General features: G+C 40.6%; 1 protein-coding gene across 3 annotated transcripts in view; it reads left to right on the top strand.

The window, feature by feature from the left end:
* RAPH1 (Ras association (RalGDS/AF-6) and pleckstrin homology domains 1) overlaps positions 1-21,916 on the top strand; it is a 105,674-nt gene extending 83,758 nt beyond the window's left edge. For all 3 annotated transcript variants that reach the window (XM_010352621.2, XM_030916196.1, XM_030916195.1), the window contains 5 exons: positions 344-454; positions 6,324-6,422; positions 7,075-7,195; positions 10,728-10,870; positions 14,325-21,916. In XM_010352621.2, coding sequence (XP_010350923.2) covers positions 344-454; positions 6,324-6,422; positions 7,075-7,195; positions 10,728-10,870; positions 14,325-16,304 — 2,454 coding nt within the window. In that variant the 3' untranslated portion in view covers positions 16,305-21,916. The remainder of the gene's footprint in view (positions 1-343; positions 455-6,323; positions 6,423-7,074; positions 7,196-10,727; positions 10,871-14,324) is intronic.
* Positions 21,917-22,759: the final 843 nt, after the last annotated feature.

Raw genomic sequence — 22,759 nt, 5'->3', positions numbered from 1 at the left:
TTGTATTGAGTATGCTGACAAGGTGAACCCAGGCTATGATTTGTTTGAATTCATGGAAGACATAGAATATTGCTTTGTTTATTAATCTATTATAAAGAAGAAGAAACCTGAAAGTTCTTACTTCTCTGGTCACTAGTTGAGCCTAGTGACCAGAGAAGTAAGAACTTAGAAACATTAATGGAGCATCCCATTAATGGAGCATCTCATTGTCTTGTGTAAAATAGCAATAATTTCTATTTAGTATTAGCAAAAGCAGTTTTGATTCTCACCTAGAAACTGTTAACCAGGTATATTTGCTTGTTTGTGCATTATTAATTTTATCTTTTTGGTATTTTTATTTTAGGTCTCTCGGGATCTGGTTTGCTTTCTCCAGCTGGATCATGTCAACGTTTATTATGGCCAGGACTATCGGAACAAATACAAAGCACCTACAGACTATTGTCTAGTGCTGAAGGTAAATACGTATCTCTTTTTAGGAATTTTAATTGATGTTAGACATAGAGCAGGTTATTGGACATTTTAGAATTGTTGAGATACCATCAATTATACTGTTTTTGCTTTATTCTCAAAGTTTAAAAAGGAATGGTGAAGTGTGGTAAGGAAAAGAAGCACGTGCTATATCATAGCAGACCCTGAGCCAGTTATCTCTAGGTAAGGAGTGAATATTAGATTGTAAGTTTTGAGTTGTGAGCTATAAAATGTATTTGATTATAAATTTGAGATTATCATTTAACACTAGGCTTATTTTAGGAAAACTTAAAACAGAGCCAAATGTAGGTCATAAATGTGCTTTCGTTCTTTTCCTGTACTTACTCAGCAAACCATCAGAGGGCACTGTGTCCAAGTTCAAATCAGACTGGCTGTCAATTGGTCCAGAAATAATTCTTGTCTCTTTTTTTCCCTCAACTATAGTCATGATAGCCCATGCATGTATTGTGACCTCAGCTGTTTTTAGGAAGTTTTTTTTTCTTCTTTATTCAAGCTTTTGTACTTCTTACAATGATTATATCTGTACTTTTGAGAAGAACTGACATTTTAAGCAAATTTACAGTGATCTATTAGAACACTGATAAAAACGACATAGAAAAATTCAAGAAAATTATGGAGATAAGTATTTTTTTTTTCCTTTGGCTCCATCTTTGTAATTCCTTGGTAACTACTTAGGTCTACATGTTGATACCATGTTTAGTTTCACTTTTCTCAGAATTGTCACTTTAGTTTGGTGACGGCCATTAGTTTAGGAGTTTTAGGATTTTTAGGATTTTGGAGTTTTGATTGCTTTGATAAAGTTCAGTACATTGTAATGGCAACCTTTTTTTTTTTTTTTTTTTTGAGACAGAGTCTTGCTCTGTCACCCAGGCTGGAGTGGAGTGGCGCAGTCACAGCTCACTGCAGCCTTGACTTTTCAGGCTCCAGTGATCTTCCCAGCTCAGTCTCCCAAGTAGCCGGGACTGCAGGCGCATGTCACCACACCCAGCTAATTTTTGTGTTTTTTTGTAGAGACAGGGTTTAGCTGTGTTGCCTAGGCTAATCACAGACTCCTGGCCTCAAGTGATCTGCCTGCCTAGGCTTCCCAGAGTGGTTGGGTTACAGGCAGAGCCACTGCTCCCGGCCATAATGGCAACCTTTTATTAAATAATTGTGTTTTTGGGGGACACCGCTGAATCATTTTAGGTACCTTTAGGTGCAAATACTTTTTTAAAAGTCAGTGCAAAGTAGCTTAATTCAGCAGTTTTCAAAATGATGTCTACAGTCTCCTAAGAGTCAGTCCCTAAGACCATGATGTCAAAATTATTTAATAATGCTAAGATGTTATTTGCCTCTTGAACTTTCATTCTCTCACATATGTATAGTAGAGTTTTCTAAAAGGTTATATGACATGTGATGGTATCTTCATGCTAGTGTAATGTGTGTTTGTCTATTCTTTTTTATTTATTTATTTTTGAGACAGTCTCACTCTGTCTCCCTGGCTGACATGATCTTGGCTCACTGCAACCTGTGGCTCCCGGGTTCAAGCAATTCTCATGCCTCAGCTCCCCGAGTAGCTGGGACTACAGCCACATGCCACTACACCCAGTTAATTTTTGTGTTTTTAGGAGAGATGGGATTTTGCCATGTTGGTCAAGCTGGTCTTGAACTCCGGACCTCAAGTGATCCGCCTACTTCAGTCTGCTGAAGGGCTGGGATTACAGGCGTGAGCCACTGTGCCTGGCCTGGCCTGTGTATTCTTGTAGTTTAATTTTTTCTTAGTTTTAATTTCTAATGTAAGTATTGCTGGGGTGGAAAAACTTCACTTCCATCCTCTTAGGGTCCTGGCTGGGCACACGAATTAAGTTGACATAAGAGATCAACAGAAGAAAAGCATAATTACTTGTATACTGGATTGGACAAAGAATAATTTGTGAAGAAGCAACTAAATTATACGTGAAGCCTTAAAGATACGAGTTATTTTAACAAGGTCTGTACAGAATTCTGTTGGTTTCAACTTCTCATCCCTGAGGAGAAAGATATTGTCGCTTTCTAGTATTGGGAAGGCATCTTTCACATGATAATTTCATCTTCTAAGGCTTTTAAGAAATAGCATGAAGGTCAGAGTGATCTTCTGTACCTGCTGTTTTTCAAGTGTCTTTTAACTTAATATGCCAAGGTGGTACATTTTTAACTCCTTCAATATCAGTAGATATAATCCACACAAAATAAAGTTATTGGGGGAATCTCATAACATGAAAACAGTAAGGTTGGTTGGTTATTTCAGTGGCTCAACGTTGTCAGTGAGAACTCAAATTCTTTCCATCTTTTCTTGTTCTACTTCCACATATCAGCTTATTCTCGGGCTGACTCACCTCACAGTCACAAGATGGCTGCTGCAGTTCTATGCATCACATGTAGACCCAGCAAAATCCAGCCAGCAGAAGAGGGATTATTGCTCCTTGTATTTGTCTTTTATAAGAGGAAGGAACTATTTCACAGAAGTTACTCAACCACCCCCCTTTTGAGAGTTACTAGCCCAGAGTACATTTTCTGCTGACAAGCCAATCACTGACAAGGGAATAAAACTACTGTGGTTGGCTTACACCAGTCAGAATTCACACCCTGTGGGATATAGGTAAGAGGTAAGGCTCTGCCAGGAAAGAAGTGGGGAGGAGGAGACAGCCATAGGGGCCTGCACACAAGCCATCAGCGTCATTTTAAAAATGAAATGTTGACCTTACTTTCTTAATAGGTATTCATCTGTTTTGGGAGCAGTTTCATTATATGTTCTCTGGACTCTTTTAAGAATCTAAATGTTGAACTTCTGGTGTGTGTGTGTTTTTTTTTTTTTTTTTTTTGAGATGGAGTCTCGCTCTGTCACCCAGGCTGGAGTGCAGTGGCCGGATCTCAGCTCACTGCAAGCTCCGCCTCCCGAGTTCACGCCATTTTCCTGCCTCAGCCTCCTCAGTAGCTGGGACTACAGGTGCCCGCCACCTCGTCTGGCTAGTTTTTTGTATTTTTTAGTAGAGACGGGGTTTTGCCGTGTTAGCCAGGATGGTCTCGATCTCCTGACCTCGTGATCCGCCCGTCTCGGCCTCCCAAAGTGCTGGGATCACAGGCTTGAGCCACCGCGCCCGGCCCGAACTTCTGGTTTTTAGCAATGAATGTCTCCTCCAGACTTCCTCTTAACCCTGGTGTAATTTTTAAAATGACAGCATAATACTGTGTGGGGAAAAAAGGAGCAGAGGTAGCAGATTCAAAGGGGGCACATTTTAATAAGGCAGTAGTATGAAATAGTAGTTAAAAGCATGCACTCTGGGATGAGATTGCATAGGTTCAAATTCTAGTACTACTTTTCACTTAATCGGAAGCAATTTTGAGTGCTGTTTTAACCTTACTGTGTGCCTTGCTTTCTTCTTAGAACATGGAGATAATACGTAACTCAGAGGGGTTTTGTGAGTATTTAGTGAAAAATATGAAGTATGTGAAATATTTAAATAGTGTGTAGTACATAGCAAGGGTGCAATAAATGCCACTTTTAATGAAATAATGTATTAGCAGAACAGTCTGCAGAGGTACTTGTACAGACCCTGGATGATATAAGGAAAGTAATGAATACCTTTATTATGTGAGAGGATGAAAATTTTTTTTGAGGTTCTAAAAGGAATTTTAAACTAGCAAATAATCTGATACTTGACTTAAAAAGACTCACAGTTATACCATAGTACTCTTCAGGTTATTATCTGTATTCCCAGGTTAGAGAGATGAGGAGAACAGGGTGGAGGATAATTTCTCTCTGATTTTCCCAGATGTTGTTTTGATTTAAAAAAAAAATAATAGTAAACCCTATTTTTGTGCAGAACGCATAGAAGCACACATGCACTCAGGCTTCTGCTACAGTTGAAAACCATGCAGTCAAGTTTGCAAATCACCATTAAGGGAGGGGGTAGTGATACAGCTACCAGCCACCTAAAGCAGCTTGCAGAGGTCTCTGAACCTTGCCCTGCAGGCAGTGCCTCCATGAAGCAGAACAGTCTCTTAAGCCCTCACTGGCAACACTAACAAAGCTCTTTTCAGTTGGCCTATTTTATCTTCTGCACAAACTATAGCTTCTGTTTTGCTCATGACTAAACCTACTTGAAGCACCTGGCAAATAGTTCTCAATAAGTATCTGTTGAATGAATGAGGTAAAATCCTCCTTCCTCCTTTTATAGAAGAATACATACTTCTCTGTCTGCCCTCCTTTGCTTTTTCAAGATCACTATTATGGTTTATTATAATGTAATTTACCATGGACAAAGAGCGTATTCCAAGAGAGGGCCTGTATTATCAGGAGGGAAGACTGTTAGGTATGATTTTGCTGACCTCTTATTATTGAGGGTGTATTGTTTAAAACTGACTATAACCTTCAACAAGAAAATTGGTTTTGGTATTAAATGTTATAGGAGCTGAGCTCTGAAAAACAAAGAATAGAATTAATGGGTTTACTTTTTTTTCCTCATTGTAGACCAAAGTGATTGATCTTTAACAATGCAGATACATATAACTTCTGTTGGTGGCCATCTGTTCTTGATGCATTGAAAACTTCTTTAAATTGCTTGTTTTATTGAGCTTATTGATACTGAGATTATCACAACCAATGAATATGATTGGGGAATTTTGGAAAACTAAATTCTTTTGAAGCTTTATTTCTTTCTTTGTTTTTTTTGGAGACGAAGTCTCGCTCTGTCACCCAGGCTGGAGTGCAGTGGCACAATCTTGGCTCACTGCAATCTCTGCCTCCTGGGTTCAAGCGATTCTCCTGCCTCAGCCTCCTGAGTAGCTGGGATTATAGGCATGCGCCACCACGTCCGACTAATTTTTGTATTTTTAATAGAGACAGGGTTTCACCATGTTGGTCAGGCTGGTCTCGAACTCCTGACCCCGTGATCCACCTGCCTCGGCCTCCCAAAGTGCTGGGATTACAGGCGTGAGCCACCGCGCCTGGCCTTTTTCTTTCTTATAACTGAACATGAATTTAAATTTTTTTTCCAGGCAAATTATAGCCATTAGTTTTTTTGGTTTTCATAACAGTTGAAAAGAGATGTGGTAATCCTAAGTCATTACATTCAGAACAAGTGTGATTTAGGGCTTTTCTTTCCAAGGACCTGGTGGTTGAGCCTCAGTGGTGTTAGAATTCCTTAAACATATTCCTAACACCAGGATTTTGTAGCCAAGGTTAAGTTAGTCACCTCTGATCCAAGCCTCAACTGAAAAGTACAGTGGGTTGTGAAAACTAAATGTGATTATGCTGTTGACATCTACGTGTCCCTGGAGGCACGTGCTGCAGCCCTGCAGTTTGGTAGAGAGTGGGGCCTACAGGGCTGTACTCACCTGTGACAGGCGTGACTGTAGATTCTTGTCCCAGGTGCTGTGCCATAGGCTTGGTGTACCCAGCCCAGTAATTCACCTCACCTCTAGACACTGAAGCTTTGTCAAAGTCCCTGTCTGATTTGGAGTCTTCTGCATTCATAATTTCAGTGGGTTGAAAGTGAAATTAAACATTCTCTTCCTTTTTCATAATCCTGTGGACTTGGTTAACCTTGATGAACTTTGTTTCTTTGAAATGTAGAAGGAATGTTTGGGAATTTCCCAATCTTGACCTAACATTTCACAGAAGTTTCTTTCTCGTTCACTTTGTAAAAATTCTTATGGGCTACTTTATTTGGCCTTCTGGCCATATGAGAAGCGTAACTGTATTGGCCATTACTCTAATGGCCTGTAACTTGTCAGGATATGTTTAAGCTTTGATAAAGTTTGTTTTTCTTTAGTTCTCCAAGGGACTTAGTTGGATTTTGTCTTTAATCTTGCAGCATCCACAAATACAGAAGAAATCTCAATATATCAAATACCTTTGTTGTGATGATGTGAGGACACTGCATCAGTGGGTCAATGGGATCCGCATTGCAAAGGCATGTTTCCTTTTGATTTGATGATGGAATCATGAGGTGTTTGATGATACAGTTTCGTTGTCATGACAGTTATTCTGACTTTGATGTTCATGGATTTACCAGTGCCTAGTTTTTTCAGGCCTAAGTTTCAAGTTTTAAATGTTGTCTTTTTTCCTTATTTATAGGGATAAACTTTTAACATTTGGTATACTTGGAATAATACTGCTGGTAAAAGCTTGTGTAGTATCAAAGTGATTTAATTTGGGTTTGGAGAATGCATTATATGATTCTTAAATAGTGGAGTTTAGCCTAAGCAAAGTAAGTTTTGGAAAAATTTAATTACTTTAAGTAATGATCATTTACCAACCACATTTGGAGCAGTATCCTGAAGAGTGCTGAAAAGCTGCCCTTGGATCAAGAATTTGGGGTGAAAAAACATTAATGTTTATAATGAACAGAATCAAGTGTTGACTTCTTGCTGTCCCTCTAAAAATGAGAAGAAATCAGAATAGATTATAATTTATGGTATTAGAAGAATTTTTGAAGTATCATAGGTATTAATTTTAATACAGACCATCAATCAGTAAACAGCAATATGTCCCCCCTTTTACCTTATCGTTCTGTATCATACTCAGTGAAGTTTAGATGTCACCATTTCCTGTCTTTGCTTTAGTATGGGAAGCAGCTGTATATGAACTACCAAGAAGCCTTGAAGAGGACAGAGTCAACCTGTGATTGGACCTCCTTATCCAGCTCCAGCATTAAATCAGGATCCAGTTCTTCCAGCATCCCAGGTAGTTCAAAATGCTTCAAAGCACTGTTTTGTGATTAATATGAAGGTTTCTGTAGAGACTGATAGTAAACCTGGAAATTTCAACTTGATTCTTAAAAGCTGGAGCCATATTTAATTCCTAAATTATAATCAATAGATGCCTTTTTAAAAATTGTTAGAGGGCACAGTATCATGGGCTAGTTCACAAATGTATTTGACATGAAAAATCAGTATATAGACTTTTAAAACCAGTTTTATTTATATTTATAAAATTTATTCAAAACACACATACTGCTGGAAAACCACTGTTACTGCATAATTTGGGATAAAACATTACTTGGAAAAAGTCTTTGTACTCAGAATCCATGAAGAAGCTGTACTCCTTCAGATTCCTATATCCTTTAAACAAGTGTGTGCTGTGATCATCTTAAGATAAATCTTTCAATTAAAAATGTTTCATGAATGAGATCCATGTCATCTAAAAGCAGAATTTTTAAATTTTTGCATTGGATGTGATGAAAGAAATAATAACTTTAAGTAGTAGTATATTTAAAAGCTGTATGACTCTATTTCATCTCTATTAAGTAAAAACAAATTTAGAATGTGTATATACACATACATTTCCTAGTTCTGTCCACTGAGAGGGACAGAAGCAGTGATAGCCCAGGAACATGAGAATACCCAGTCCCTAGATCATAGAGGTTTCTTTTTGTTTTTTTGTTTTATTAAATTTTGGCCAAAGATGCTGCTTAAATAGATCATGGTTTCTAATACCGTTCTTCCAAAAAAAAAGAAACCAGGGCTGTCAGAGAAATGGCTAATTATAGGTCTGCAGCAGTGAATATATACAGGATGAGCCTGGAGCATATCGTAATGCCAGAAAGTAAGGGAATGCTTAAAAAAACGACAGTGGGGCCAGGCACAGTGGCTCATGCCTGTAATGCCAAGGCTTTGGGAGGCCTAAGTGAAGGGATCACTTGAGCCCAGGAGTTCAAAACCAGCCTGGGCAGCACAGCAAGACCGCATCTCTACAACTTTTTTTTTTTTTTAATTAGCCAGACTTGGTACTACACATAGGCCCAGCAACTCAGGAGGCTGAAGCAGGAGGATTGCTTGAGCCCAGAAGTTCAAGACTGTAGTGAGGTATAATCACACCACTGTGCTCCAGCTTGGGCAACAGAACAAAATGCTGTCTCACAAAAAACAAGATGAGAATATGTCAAAGGGATACCTAGAGGAGCCAGTCTGAAAGAGCTCCAAAGGTCAAAGCTGGAACAATTCGAGCAATATGATAATTAATGTAGTTATAGGATTGTAACCCATGGACATAAATATCCATGAGTTTATACCGATTTAAATAAATCACTGAATAAATAAATGGGGAAGAGGAGACAACTGTCCTGTGTAGATTTCTAAATGATTTATGAAGACACTTTGTTCTGAAGGAAGTGGAGCTTACCTCTTCAATCCTCAAGTGTGGGCCGTGCTTAGTGACTTGCTTCCACTGATTATGGAGCAGGGATTAGGGGTAACTTCACAGTGGAGAAACCTGACAAACACTGCTGCAACCACATGATCAAGGTCAATATCAGTAATAAGTCATATTGGTTATAGCTACCTTTGACATAGTGTGTGAGAATGGCTTTTTTCCTCTATGATCTTCCTCCCCAAGTTCCATAAACTCAGACTAATCCAGAGAAAAAGCATCAGACAAACCAAAACTGAGAGACAGTTTACAAGATACCTGACCACTATTCCTCAAAACTATCGAAGTCATCAAAAACAGGAAACTCTGAGAAGCTGTTATAGGTGACTGGATGATTAACTGTAATGTGGTGTCCTGGATCAGAAAAGGGACATTAGGGAAAAATAGTGAACTCCGAATAAAGTTTGGAGCGTAGTTAATAGTAGCAGGTCATTTCCTTAGTTGTGACAAATGTAGCATAGTAATGTAACATGTTAATAATGGGGTAAAGGGAATAAAATTAAAAGAGGACACTTTTTTCCCCAAGGAGAATTTCTTTAAAACCAAACATATTGCTAAATGAGTAAACTGGATGCCAGGTATGTAGGAATTCTGTGCTAAAACTGTTCTAATATTCAAATATCTAATATGTAGATATCTGAAACTATTCTAAAAAAATGTTTATTAAAATGGAAAACAAAAGCAAAAAAACAACCCTTTCAGAACATGGGTTAGGAAGGACAAGGTAAAAAGTATGTAGCAAGTAGGATTTTAGAAAAGGAAATTAAAGGATAGAAGAGTGAGAAAAGATGAGTATTTTTTTAAAAAATTACCTAGCACTTAAGTGCTTTAACACATTATTTTATGAAGTAGTTTAGGCATAGTGCCTTTTCCTGCTCCGGCAGCATTCATATACTTTGTGTAAAGTATTAGGCAGATACTAAAAAGGGATGATAAATGAGGCTAGTGAAGTTTTAACTTTTTTAAAAATGACTCAGCTATTGGGTGATCAAGAATGAAGAAAATACAGTAGGTTTTACTTTATGTTGCATTGTATTTTTGCCCTGAGGATATTACCTTAACTGTCTCCAAAGGAGTTTGGGTTTAGGGTTTATTTGTGGCTCTTTGACTACCCTGGCTGAAGTGCTTAATATGACATTCTAATGATACCCACCCATCACAGTGATTGGTTGGGATCAGCTTTAACATTTGAGTTTCCTTTAGATACCAGGCGTCAAGTTAGGTGCGTCCACATGGTTACATTACCTGCTGTGGAGTCCATTGAAACAATTTTGCTAGTCCCTCAGCCTTCCCTTCCCCCTCCCCTTCCCCTTCCCCTCCCTCTTCCCCTCTCCCTTCCCCTCCCATCACCCAGGCTGGAATGCAGTGGTACTATCATAGCTCACTTAAGCCTCCTGGGCTCAAATGATGCTCCCACCTCAGCCTTCTCATTTAGGCAGCAGAGACACACCTAGCCATTCCTACCAGGCCCCACTCCTTTCAAGACTTTTTTTGTGCCTTGCTGAGAGGCCAAGATACAGCACAGCTGCCACCCTGTGGGGCCAATACCTAAATCCCTAGGAAACACACTTCCCACTAGAGGGTCAAATTCTAAGTATTGTTCATTGCTAGAAAAAAGGAAATAATCATTGTGTACAGATCCAAATTCCTAAGTTACAATTCTGGGGTGACCTTAGGCCAGGGGTATTAAAAAAACTGATTCTCAATGTAGCGCAGACATGATTGAGAGACTCCTGTACTGATGGTTCATTAATTCTTTTATTGTTTAGAGTTGATTTCATGCAAGACTGGGTGTCAGGATACCAATAATGTTATGTGAATCATTTATTATAATTATCAGTCTCTCATGGTGAAGTATTTAAAACTAATCTGAGATTTCCTATTAATTCCAAGGTAAGGAAAGTTTTCTAGAAGATACTGGCTATGTTTATGATGAAACGAGTAAAATAACCTGGTGCTGTTCTACACAGCACTTGACCTTGTGTAAAAGATCTAACTAGACATATATATTAATACTGTCAGAATACTGACTCTTTTAATCTTATGTTTTAAAAACTATTTTAAACAGAGTCTCAGTCAAATCACTCCAATCAGTCTGATAGTGGAGTTTCTGACACCCAGCCAGCAGGACACGTCCGTTCGCAGAGCATTGTGAGCTCCATATTCTCTGAAGCCTGGAAACGAGGCACTCAGTTGGAAGAGTCCAGCAAGGTAACAACCTCGTTTTAATTTACATAGAAAATTCTGTGGTTTTCTGTTGGGTTTAAATTGGTACTCTTTTATGTCTTTATTGGGGATCTTATTTGGCCTTATTTCGGTCTCCTTTATTAATTTTCAGTTTTCCTAATTGTAATGGGTAAAGACGGTTCAGAGAGACCTGTTGATTTGACTTCCCCTTGGAAACGAATATTTACAAATTGGCTCTAATGACTTAAAATCTTAAAAAAAAAAAAAAAAAAAAAAAAAAAAAAGGCAGTTTAGTTATTTTATCAGTGGCTCAGATTTTTAAGAAATAACAATTTCTTCCTTTCCACCCTTAAAGAGTTTGGATGGCAAAACACCATCTATTGCGAATGCCCTAAATTCTAAAGAAACTGTTTACAGTTGTCTCTCTTCTTTTCTGTCTCTCTCTTTTTTTTTGGACAGAGTCTGGCTCTGTGGCCAGGCTGGAGTGCTGTGGCGCGATCGAAGCTCACTGCAGGCTTCGCCTCTGGGCCTGAAGCGATCCTCCTGCCTCAGCCTCCCGAGTAGCTGGGATTGTAGGCACACACCACCACGCCCAGCTAATTTTTGTATTTTTAGTAGAGACAGTTTCACCGTGTTGGCCAGGATGGTCTCCATCTCTTGACTTTGTGATCTGCCTGCCTCAGCTTCCCAAAAGTGCTGGGATTACAGGCGTGAGCCACTGTGCCCAGCCCCTTTTTTTTCTTTTCTTCTTTTTTCTCTTCGTTCCTTCCCTCCTTTCCTTCCTCCCCTTCTTCCTCCCTTCCTCCCCTTCCTTCCTTCCCTTCCTTCTCTCCCTTCTTTCTCTTCCTTCTCTCCCTTCTTTCCCTTCCTTTCCTTCCTTCTCCCCCTCCCTTCCTCTCCCTCGCCTTTCCCCAGGCTGGAATGTAGTGGTGTTATCAGAGCTCATTTAAGCCTCCTGGGCTCAAATGATCCTCCCACCTCAGCCTCCTTGCTCACCTCAGTCTCCTGAGTAGTTGCCTGAGTAGTTGGGACTACAGGTGCACGCCACCATGCCGGGCTAGTTTTTTATTTTTTGGTAGAGGCAAGGTCTGGCTATTTTGCCTGGGCTGGTCTCCAACTCCTGGCCTCAAGCCTCGGCTTTCCAAAGTGCTGGGATTACAGGCATGAGCCACCATATTCAGTCCAGTTATTTCTTTATTGGTTAATTTATTCAGACTCATTCCTTACCTTTTTTTTTTTTTAAATGGTTTTGCCACTTCTTTGGGCATTGATAAATTTTTTCAAATTATACTTTATGTGGAAGACTAAATTAAAATCAGTTCCCTTAAAATTTTGGATTCCTGAGCCTTGCATAATAGATTGTTCATTGAGACTGAAGGATGAGTATAGTTATTGCAAGGCTATAAATTAGAAAAATAGAGAAGTTCTTTAGTTCATTTTAAAGACATCATGGCCTTGTATCAGACATCCTCTGTAGTTGTGTAGGCAGGGATGTGTCCTGGCTGTAGGCACCATTTCAATATGCGAGAGGCCACTCCATCATTGAGGAACCAGTGGCACCCTGGGCTTGACTATTTTATTCTTATTAATAATTGTTTTTATTTATTTAATTTTTTGGTGGGGGGTGCTTTTGGTGGGGAATCACTTATACAGGTACATTCATGAATGAGAATAAATGGACATTTTTCCTTTTATTCCTTCATTCGCATATGTGGTTCACTAACTGGGCTCCCGCAGGGTAGAGAAGGCCTTAGTAGCACCATGTGGGGCTGAAGCCCATTCCTTCAGAAATGACCATTTGAGAATTGGTTCTAACGATCTAAATTTTCAAAACACTGAATTTAACTCCCTTATTAGAGACCCAAACTTTTAAGCAATAATTCTCTCTCCCTTCCCCCATTTAATCAATTTGGATGGAGTTAGTACTCTAAAAATGTACTAGAGAAGTTCGTTTACACAGTTCAGATGGCTAAAGAAAAACCCCTTTGCCTTACCAAATTACTAATGGTGAGCTCCGTGTGCATTTTAAGTTATAGAACCTACTTATGTGTAAGGCCAAGGAAAACAAAATCACAGACCCAAAATGTTCTGTGATTAAGCAGCAAAGTCCATCATTGCACAGAGTTTCAGAAGAGTAGGAACCCTGCTGTCAGCAGTAATGATTTAAGGCTTGATCACTCTGTGTTTCTTCTCCTGTTACCTCAGTCTCAGGTGCCAAATGAGAAGGCCAGCACAGCTAAGGCCTGCGCCCTTGAAGCAGCCAAGACAGGGTCAAGTTAAGGTCAGGGGTTGTTCTCTGGAAACACATTAACCTCAATGACGCCTGTAACCCAATCTCACAGACTAATACTTTTATCTTTTTGTGTAATTTTAAAAGAAACATGTGAGTGTCCTGATGGCCATTAGAATTCAGCCCTATAATGAGCCTTCTAGTTCACTAACCCATGCATTCTCGATGTCATTCATAATTGAAAACAAATGGTTTATCTTGGATCCTCCAGGTTGGTTCAAAGAGCCTAAAAGATGAATGTAAAGTTTTTAAAACAAGGGTCCTCCCTTTCCTCTTTTCAAAGTACTACCTGAACCACCATCGTGCATGATTAGCTCCATGAAATAAACTACCAGATGTGATCATTTCAGCTACCCAGATGGGTTGGTTGTTGGCAAATGCTAGCTTCCATTTCTTGATACATTTTCTTTATTCTAGCCTTTCAGGGCTTCCTCTTAATTTCTTCTGGCTTTTTCTGTATGATATTTTTATAGTCTCTTTTGCTGTAATGTTTACAAAGCATTTCTTTATGTATTTTCCAGTAAAACGAATGTAAAGAATGTCCCCCCTTTACCTGCATTGTTGGACTTCTGTGCATGTTGGATGCAAGTGTCTCACACGAACACGAGTGTGTGTGTCAAGCTTATTCATTCCCGTGTGACTGTGCACGCCTGCTCAACATTCTCATACTCTCCTGTGTCAGCTTACTAGCATCAAAAAGCCATCCTCATTCCACCAGGAAGCCCTCCTAAACCCAGTTATAGCATCTGCTTGATGTGGATGCAGTCATGGACTGAAAGGTGAACTGGAGCCATCACATCTCCCTTTGCAAGTCCAGTGCTCAGAGGACCGTCACACAGGGTTCCATTTAGGGCAGGCTGTGTCAAAGTCAAACAGCCAAGGTCAGAAGTCATGCATCCTGTCACCATTCAAACAGCTTTCGCAACCGGACATTTTTCCTAGATTGTTAGGTGGTCTAGCTACTTTACTGTGGGGTAAAACAAGTTTTCTGTTTCCTTCTTGCCCGCAGAATCAGATTTTAGCCTTCCTGACATTGTCCATCTTTATGATCACCACCAACTTCTGCATCCTCTTCATGCATGTCCCAGACTCCCTGCTTTTTAGTTTTACACAATCAAAGCTTACCTCTGTAACTGTTTTGTTTGTTGTGTTTTTCTCTCTCCCACTCCCTTTTTATACTCCTTTTAGGCCAGAATGGAGTCTGTGAATCGGCCCTACACTTCACTTGTGCCCCCTTTATCCCTGCAACCTAAGATAGTCACCCCCTACACTGCTTCACAGCCTTCACCACCTCTACCTCCTCCGCCACCCCCACCTCCTCCTCCCCCACCTCCTCCACCACCCCCTCCTCCCCCGCTGCCCAGCCAGTCCGCACCTTCTGCAGGCTCAGCAGCCCCAATGTTCGTCAAGTACAGCACAATAACACGGCTACAGAATGCGTCTCAGCATTCAGGGGCCCTGTTTAAACCGCCAACACCCCCAGTGATGCAGCCACAGTCAGTGAAGCCTCAGATCCTGGTACCCCCCAATGGAGTTGTTCCACCACCCCCTCCCCCTCCTCCACCCCCAACCCCGGGCTCTGCCATGGCCCAGCTAAAGCCTGCACCGTGTACCCCATCCCTTCCACAGTTCAGTGCCCCGCCTCCTCCACTGAAGATCCATCAAGTTCAGCATATTACTCAGGTGGCTCCCCCAGCACCCCCCCCACCTCCTCCTATCCCTGCACCCCTCCCTCCTCAAGCCCCCCCAAAACCTCTTGTGACCATACCCCCACCAACCAGCACCAAGACTGTGGCACCTGTTGTGACACAAGCTGCACCACCCACACCTACTCCTCCAGTACCCCCAGCAAAAAAGCAGCCAGCTTTCCCTGTTTCTTACATTCCACCCTCTCCCCCTACCCCTCCTGTTCCAGTACCCCCACCAACATTACCCAAGCAACAGAGCTTCTGTGCAAAACTCCCTCCCTCTCCACTGTCACCGGTGCCCTCAGTCGTGAAGCAGATAGCCAGCCAGTTTCCACCCCCTCCAACTCCCCCCGCCATGGAATCTCAGCCCTTAAAGCCTGTCCCAGCAAATGTAGCTCCACAGTCCCCTCCTGCAGTAAAAGCAAAGCCCAAGTGGCAGCCCAGCTCCATCCCAGTCCCTTCTCCGGACTTCCCCCCTCCCCCTCCTGAAAGCAGCCTGGTGTTTCCTCCTCCACCCCCATCACCTGTCCCAGCCCCACCACCGCCACCTCCACCCACAGCTTCTCCTACCCCTGACAAAAGTGGATCTCCAGGCAAAAAGACCAGTAAGACATCCAGCCCTGGGGGAAAGAAACCACCCCCAACCCCACAGCGCAACTCCAGCATTAAATCCAGCAGCGGTGCAGAGCACCCCGAGCCCAAGAGACCCTCGGTGGACAGTCTAGTCAGCAAGTTTACACCGCCAGCAGAATCAGGGTCTCCCAGCAAGGAGACCCTACCACCTCCTGCAGCACCCCCCAAGCCTGGAAAACTCAATCTTTCTGGTGTCAACCTTCCTGGAGTTCTCCAGCAAGGGTGTGTGTCAACAAAAGCCCCTGTTCTGAGTGGGCGTGGAAAGGACTCCGTGGTGGAATTTCCTTCTCCTCCATCTGATTCTGATTTTCCACCCCCTCCACCTGAAACAGAGCTTCCTCTGCCCCCCATTGAGATTCCAGCAGTATTCTCGGGAAACGCCTCTCCAAAAGTGGCAGTCGTTAATCCTCAACCACAACCATGGTCTAAAATGTCAGTGAAGAAGGCCCCTCCACCCACACGACCCAAACGGAATGACAGCACCCGCCTCACTCAAGCAGAGATTTCTGAGCAGCCAACAATGGCCACAGTTGTGCCACAAGTGCCCACCTCTCCCAAATCCAGCCTTAGTGTCCAGCCTGGATTCCTGGCTGACCTCAACAGGACACTGCAGCGAAAGTCCATCACTCGGCATGGCTCGCTCTCCTCCTCCCGCATGTCCAGAGCAGAACCAACAGCTACCATGGATGATATGGCATTGCCTCCACCACCCCCTGAACTGCTGTCTGATCAACAGAAGGCTGGTTACGGAGGTAGTCATATATCAGGCTATGCAACATTGCGGAGAGGCCCCCCTCCTGCTCCCCCAAAGAGAGACCAGAACACCAAGCTCTCCAGAGACTGGTAGCCGCCATAGGACTTTATTTTCATGATATCTGTAATCACTTCTACAATCAGCTCACCTGATCATCTGTGAATTCAGGTGTTCAGAGCCTCCTGGTATGATGTTATTCAGGTAGTGTCCAGCTATGTGTGTGTGTGTGTGTGTGTACACAGCCATACGGTGTGTGTATATATGTATACATATATGTATGTGTATGTGTATATATAGAGAGAGCTGAGAGTTATTCTATTTATTCCTTTTCTCTCCTAATCTGAAAATGGGTGTTCTGTATTTTGGGTGGAAGAGGCATAGAAGGGGATGTGTGTTGTCTCTTAAGATTTCTATATCATGTGGATTGGACCAAAAACTTCTAATCACTTATTTAGAAGGTATTTGTAAGTGTCTGTCCATGTGTAGCCTATTCGTGCATGTTGTGTATTATATAACTAAGAAATAGATGTAGAATGTGCTATTTCTGGTTGAGAAAAATCACCAGAATGTGTGGTATATCTATAAGGCTTTTGTGTTTGTTTTTTCCCCAGTTGGCTGAAGTTAGAATTGCTTGACTGACACTTCATTGCTATACATAAAGGGGCACTTTAAATCAGGAAAATCTCTCAGCTTCATAGAACGGGTAACTAGTGCAGGATGGGGAAATGTTCACAGACATCTCTGTATGCGGTTATGCATAAAGTAAATACATGGTGTAACTAACTCAGCCGTTCTAGCTGCAGTACTGCTGCAGTGATCCACATTTGGGATGTGCTGACAGGTAAGCTCTTTGCCTACAATACATGGATAATTAGTGCTGTAATTCTGGAGAGTTCCTTTTTAGTGCTGTTTTATGAAGCTTTATCAGCTTGGCTTCATGATCCTCACTTTGATTGATTTTAAGAGGATGGACAACACAGTTATCTCTGTAATGCTCTGTCCCAGTATGTCTTTGGGTCACCAGTTACCCTCTTAAAATATGTGCTTTAGGTAGATGTTATTACATATCTGTAGACAATTGGTATATGAAATATACACATCCTGTGCCCCAATATGGTGCATCAGTATGAAAAACAAAATCATTTTCTAAAATGCAGTTTTTGAGCATTGCTCTATAGAAGGGAAGGGTGATGAGAGAACAAAACTGGTCCCTGTGAAAGTGTCATTAATCCGGTTGTATATGGATTATAATATGTAATACAAAAAATCATTAAGTATGGCACTACCATGGAGAGGGAAGACAGTATCATTTATAGCTACTGGGGCCACCAGGACCCTTGCTGACTGCAGCCTGGTTGTGATTAGTTCAGGTTACCAGGTGTTCTGATGGAGTGGGACGTCCAAGTCCAGTAACTGACATTACGTATTATGCATGTGCATTCTGGTATAACATGGAGTCACTGCTGTAATGACACACTATATACTTCTATATGCTTTTTTCTGTGAATTTTCCTTGGCACATGAGAGAACTATGTACTGTCTCATCAACTATGATAAATTGAACCATTAGGAATGAAACACAATCTTAGAGCGGTTCCCAAACGAGAATAAAAATGGGCCATCCCACCTCTTATAAAGGGAGCACATCTTGTCATCAAAGTCTGTGCCTATTGTTAATGATTACCAATGCAAACCGCAGAAATCAGTTGACACCGTCCCACAAGGAAAAAATGATGCCAGTAAAGTGGGGGAAGAGACGGTCAATAATTCTAGAATGAGCAAAAGTGCTTAATTAGTACAGTATACTCAAGGTCTCGCATAACCCACACTCCACAAAAACCGCATCATAAACAGAATGAGTGGCACCTCTCCACTGCTGCATCTCCAGAAAATTGTTCAGCACGTTCATGTGGTTATGGAGCAGTAAGAATATGCACCGTTAATTTTTAGGCATTTCAGATTGTTCACCAAGTTTTATGTTTGATGTTTATGAAGTGATCTTTAACACATCTGCATTGTTAATTTAAGCATGCACAGAAATTTGGGTAATGTTTGAGTAGATTGCCAAGCTCCACTGTGATTCATGAATGAGTATCTCATAGTCTGCTGCCTGAGGTTTTATAGTTTGAGGGTCACCCATATTTCTGGGTTAGAGTTAAGAATATGAATCCAATTATCAGAGTATTCATCCCTGGGGTTTTGAGTTTTATTGTGGTGATTTTCTTATGAGAAAGTAGGCAACTTCAGTTTTCCTTGAGGGGGAAAAAACATACCCCCCCAGCCTTTTTTCACCCATGACTTGAGCCCTGAAACAACAGCCTTTGTGTTTTCAGTGCAGGATTTCTTGGAATTTCTTGCTTGTATCAATCCTGATGATAGCCATCCTGAACAGATGCTTCTGGTGTGTTTTCCTGGAAGAGCAGACATCCTTTTGAACACTAATGATGCCAGGAAGAGGGTAAGGCTAGAGGAGGAGACTGTCATTTGAACCCCAATCCAGTGGCTTGTCTGCCAACAGGCCATTTCCCTTTACATTCCTTCACAGACAGAAATGGCTGTTAAAAATGTTTTAACCTCATGTATGAACTGAATTTAAAAAACCACTAAAGTGATACTTTATACTTCTGATGTTTTACTCCCTAGTGGGTTTTCTTTAATTTGGATTTTTGTCGGGATGTAGCTTTTCCTCAACTGTATTTCTGTAGCTCTTTTTCTCTGGTGTATTCATGGAAAGCATCTACTGCCGGATGACACTAGTACTGTGCCTTCTTTCATTGCCCTCTGCTCTGCAGCTCTCACCCAGCTTGGCTGCTTCAAGTCTGTGCAGTTGACTTGACTGTACTGAAAAGTGAACAGCATGAATTAACTCATCCTGCTGCCGAGGGCAGTGCAAACAGGTGCTTATTACAGGTAGTGACTTGCTTAATTAGTGACACTCTTAATTTCTACTATAGATAATTTCAAAATAGAATCACTCTATGCTTAAAGTTTTGGCACCAGTGCTGTAGGGCAGCAGAATCTATTCTCAGTAAAATAACTTCAGGTTTATTAGATATTCTGTATTGGATTTTACCAGCTTGACTTTTAATGCTCAAATACCTTTTTTTTATTTTTTTCTTCCCCTCCTCTACCCCCTTTAGATGCTATAAATCTCTTGGGAAGAGTAACTATTCTTAACGGTTTTTACAGATACCCACCTTAGTTGTAAATTGGATAAATTTCTGGGACTTTTTAAATGAAAAAGAATGTGGAATCTTAAGTTACAGAAGACTATTTTCATCAGAAAATTTCAAACGAAGTAGACATGGTGTTTCATAGTCCTGTAAAATTGAGGTGCTCCCACCACCAAAGGTACACCCTGCAAAGGGCTGTGAACTATCTTGGTGAACTGTCTTGGGTCCCCTTCCCATGTATGTTTTCTTGTCACTGAAAACAATGCTGAGTTTATCAAGAAAATTTAAATTGGGGGATCATAATAATTCCAGCCAAGTGACAACTCTGAGGTCAAGGTTATTAGGAGCTGTACATCCAATTCAAGTTTTATTTGCTGCTATTCTGGGAGAATACAACTACTAATAAACTTGTATCAAGGAAATCCATAAAGTTATAAATTAGCCTGAAAAATATTTCAGGTAATGGTGTGGATTGGCCTGCTTTGACTATCAGCCACCAACAGAACTCTGTCGCCTTTGTTCCTCAGCTAAAAGTAATTTTGTTATAAACACAAAGCGATTTTAAACATAAAAAAACCATTCCTATTTTTGTACATTACCAAAAGTTTTTCATATACCTAACAGAGCTAACTAATTATAACTGATTTAATCCCACTCAAGTTTAAACCAATTAAACCCATATGATCCTGTATGGTTATCGGTGTGATGACTTGATTTTCATAAAATAGGTATAATTGGGTCATACACTTGATGAGAGGGTGACTGTTTCTGGGGGGAAAAACCCCTTTAGATTGCAAGTACCTTTTGGCACTTTGATTTTTTTAAATATACACTTTACATTTGTATAAATTATGCAGGGTACTCCTAACCCTGTAGGAATATATGACCTCTCACAAAGTTGAGATTTGATCCAAAGAGAAATGCAAATATAAAAGAATTAGATAACTATTATCTTTTAAGGTTTTTTGTTGTTGGTTTTTTTGTGTTTTTGTTTTGTTTTGTTTTGTTTTTTTGGTAGAGACGGGGGTCTCACTGTGTTGCCCAGGCTGGTGTCAAACTCCTGGCCACAAGTGATCTTCCTGCCTCAGCCTCCCAAAGTGCTGGGATTACAGGCATTCCTTTTAAAATTCAAAGAGAACATTTCTACACCTTTGTCCCTCAGACAAAACAAGTGCTCAGTTCTTACCGTGCCCTTGCAAGGTCTATATGTAAAAGAAATCTGAAATTTAGCTGTAGAATAAAACTTGCTAAAAAAAAAAAAAAAAAAAAAAAACATACTTGGTAAGTGCTGTAAAATTTCTCCAGTTGGTTTTCTCTTTGCTTGTTGAAATAATAAACCGTTTAAAGAGAAAATACTTGCTGTAAACCCCCAGTGCCTTCAACTCTTTTGGCAGAATATTTTTAAAGAAATCCAGCAAGCAAACTTTGAGGTGCTAATGAAAGTAAAGGAAGGTGGTATTTCTAGTTTTGGCAGAAATGGAAAGTGTCTCACAAGAGACATCACTACCCACATGGGGTCGGGCTGCTTTCTACCAAAGACATTTAGAGAAGTGAATTGAGTCAGGATGATGGTGAACACTACGTATTTTATAGATGGTTGAGTTGGGAAGTGATTGTGTTTATCATGGTGGCTACTAATACCAAGCTCACGATTGCTGAAGCCTCAGCCTCTTAGGCAGTAAAACTTGTCTGCAGCACTAAAGGGGGGGAAACCCTTATATTTTGCGAACTGTCCATTCGTTAAATTTATTGTAACCTAATACCAAAAACAGCCATTTTTCATATTTCCCCACCTCCTACATTTTTTTTTTTCACTACTTGTAAATAATCCCTCCTAGAAAATAAGCATTAACTGGAATGTTTCAAATGATTTTGCTTCATTTTACTATCAGCCACTAGTGAACTCTTACAGAGATGTATGTACATTTGAGATGAAATTAGCTTGTGCTAAGTGTTGTAAAAACCTTGTTTACTGTTAAAGGAGAATTGCACATTATATTTAACTGGGATTATTCCTCCCTCAGTTCTTTAAAAAACAGTCAAGGCTCACACCAACTTCTAGGCTGTGGGAGCTTTGCCATAAGTAGATACAATGTAGAAATATACTTTTTTAAAGCATGAAAAAGACAAGGAACTTCATTATAATGTACCAGGTAGAGGACATTATTATTCAAAGGATTATGCACAGCTCAGTGAAGATGAAGTTACAATTTTTCTTGCAGCTTTGTTGCTATTATTTTCTTCTGCATAAATGTATGCTCATTTCATTATGTGCCTTGCTCCCTGATTGTGCAAAGCTATATATATATATAGATATATATATGAGAGAGATATATTCAGTACTACTGAGGATGTTTTTGTTCTGCTGGATTAAGTTATTTTCCAAGTTACTCTTGCCAGTTATGTCAGTAAACTATTGTAATGGCTTAGCACACTAGTCGTACAGTCAGTGTAAATGTTTTTCAGTTACATGTTTTCACTATGTCAGCTTATCAAATGCTTAATAAAAAAAAATCATAGATTTCATTTAAACATGGGGACTTTGAGTGTTTGTGGATCGGCACCATTAAGAACCTGGTTTTGCATTTCGTATCAGGGTACCCAAAACATAGGCCATACACAGAAGAAATTAAGTGTGGTAAATAAATTAGTTTGATATGTTCAGTTTGTTAACTTTTTTTTTTTTTTTTTTTTTTTTGAGACGGAGTCTGGCTCTGTCTCTCAGGCTGGAGTGCAGTGGTCGGATCTCAGCTCACTGCAAGCTCCGCCTCCCGGGTTACGCCATTCTCCTGCCTCAGCCTCCTGAATAGCTGGGACTGCAGGCGCCCGCCACCTCGCCCGGCTAGTTTTTTGTATTTTTAGTAGAGACGGGGTTTCACCGTGTTAGCCAGGATGGTCTCGATCTCCTGACCTCGTGATCCGCCCGTCTCGGCCTCCCAAAGTGCTGGGATTACAGGCTTGAGCCACCGTGCCTGGCCAGTTTGTTAACTTTTAAGAGTATCTGATACCAACTAGGGAAATTTGGCCATTAAATACATTGGTGATTAAGTGACAACAGCTTTTAAAGATTTTTCTTCTTTAAACAAAGAACTAGGTACAAACTAATACGAAAAGGAATGCCTTTTGTTTCAAATCTTTGGAGTCACAATTACGTGTTGGACTGCCATGTTAAGGTATGTATAAATGTGTAATGTGTTTGCAATCACTTTATTATGTACCAAACTAGGGCAAAAAAGTGGAAGCCTTCCCCTTTCGTTCACCATCTGTCAATCAGTCATACGTGGTTGTGGAAACTGCACCTATACTTACGCCTTCAGAAACAGCAGCGTACACAGGCTGACAGGAAAACAGAATGCATTGCATATGCCCCTTAAT

Source organism: Rhinopithecus roxellana, chromosome 14, assembly GCF_007565055.1.
Source record: "Rhinopithecus roxellana isolate Shanxi Qingling chromosome 14, ASM756505v1, whole genome shotgun sequence".
In the NCBI taxonomy this organism is placed as follows: domain Eukaryota; kingdom Metazoa; phylum Chordata; class Mammalia; order Primates; family Cercopithecidae; genus Rhinopithecus; species Rhinopithecus roxellana.
The sequence above is the reverse complement of the archived record's forward strand: the minus strand, read 5'-3'. Positions and strand labels throughout refer to the sequence as shown.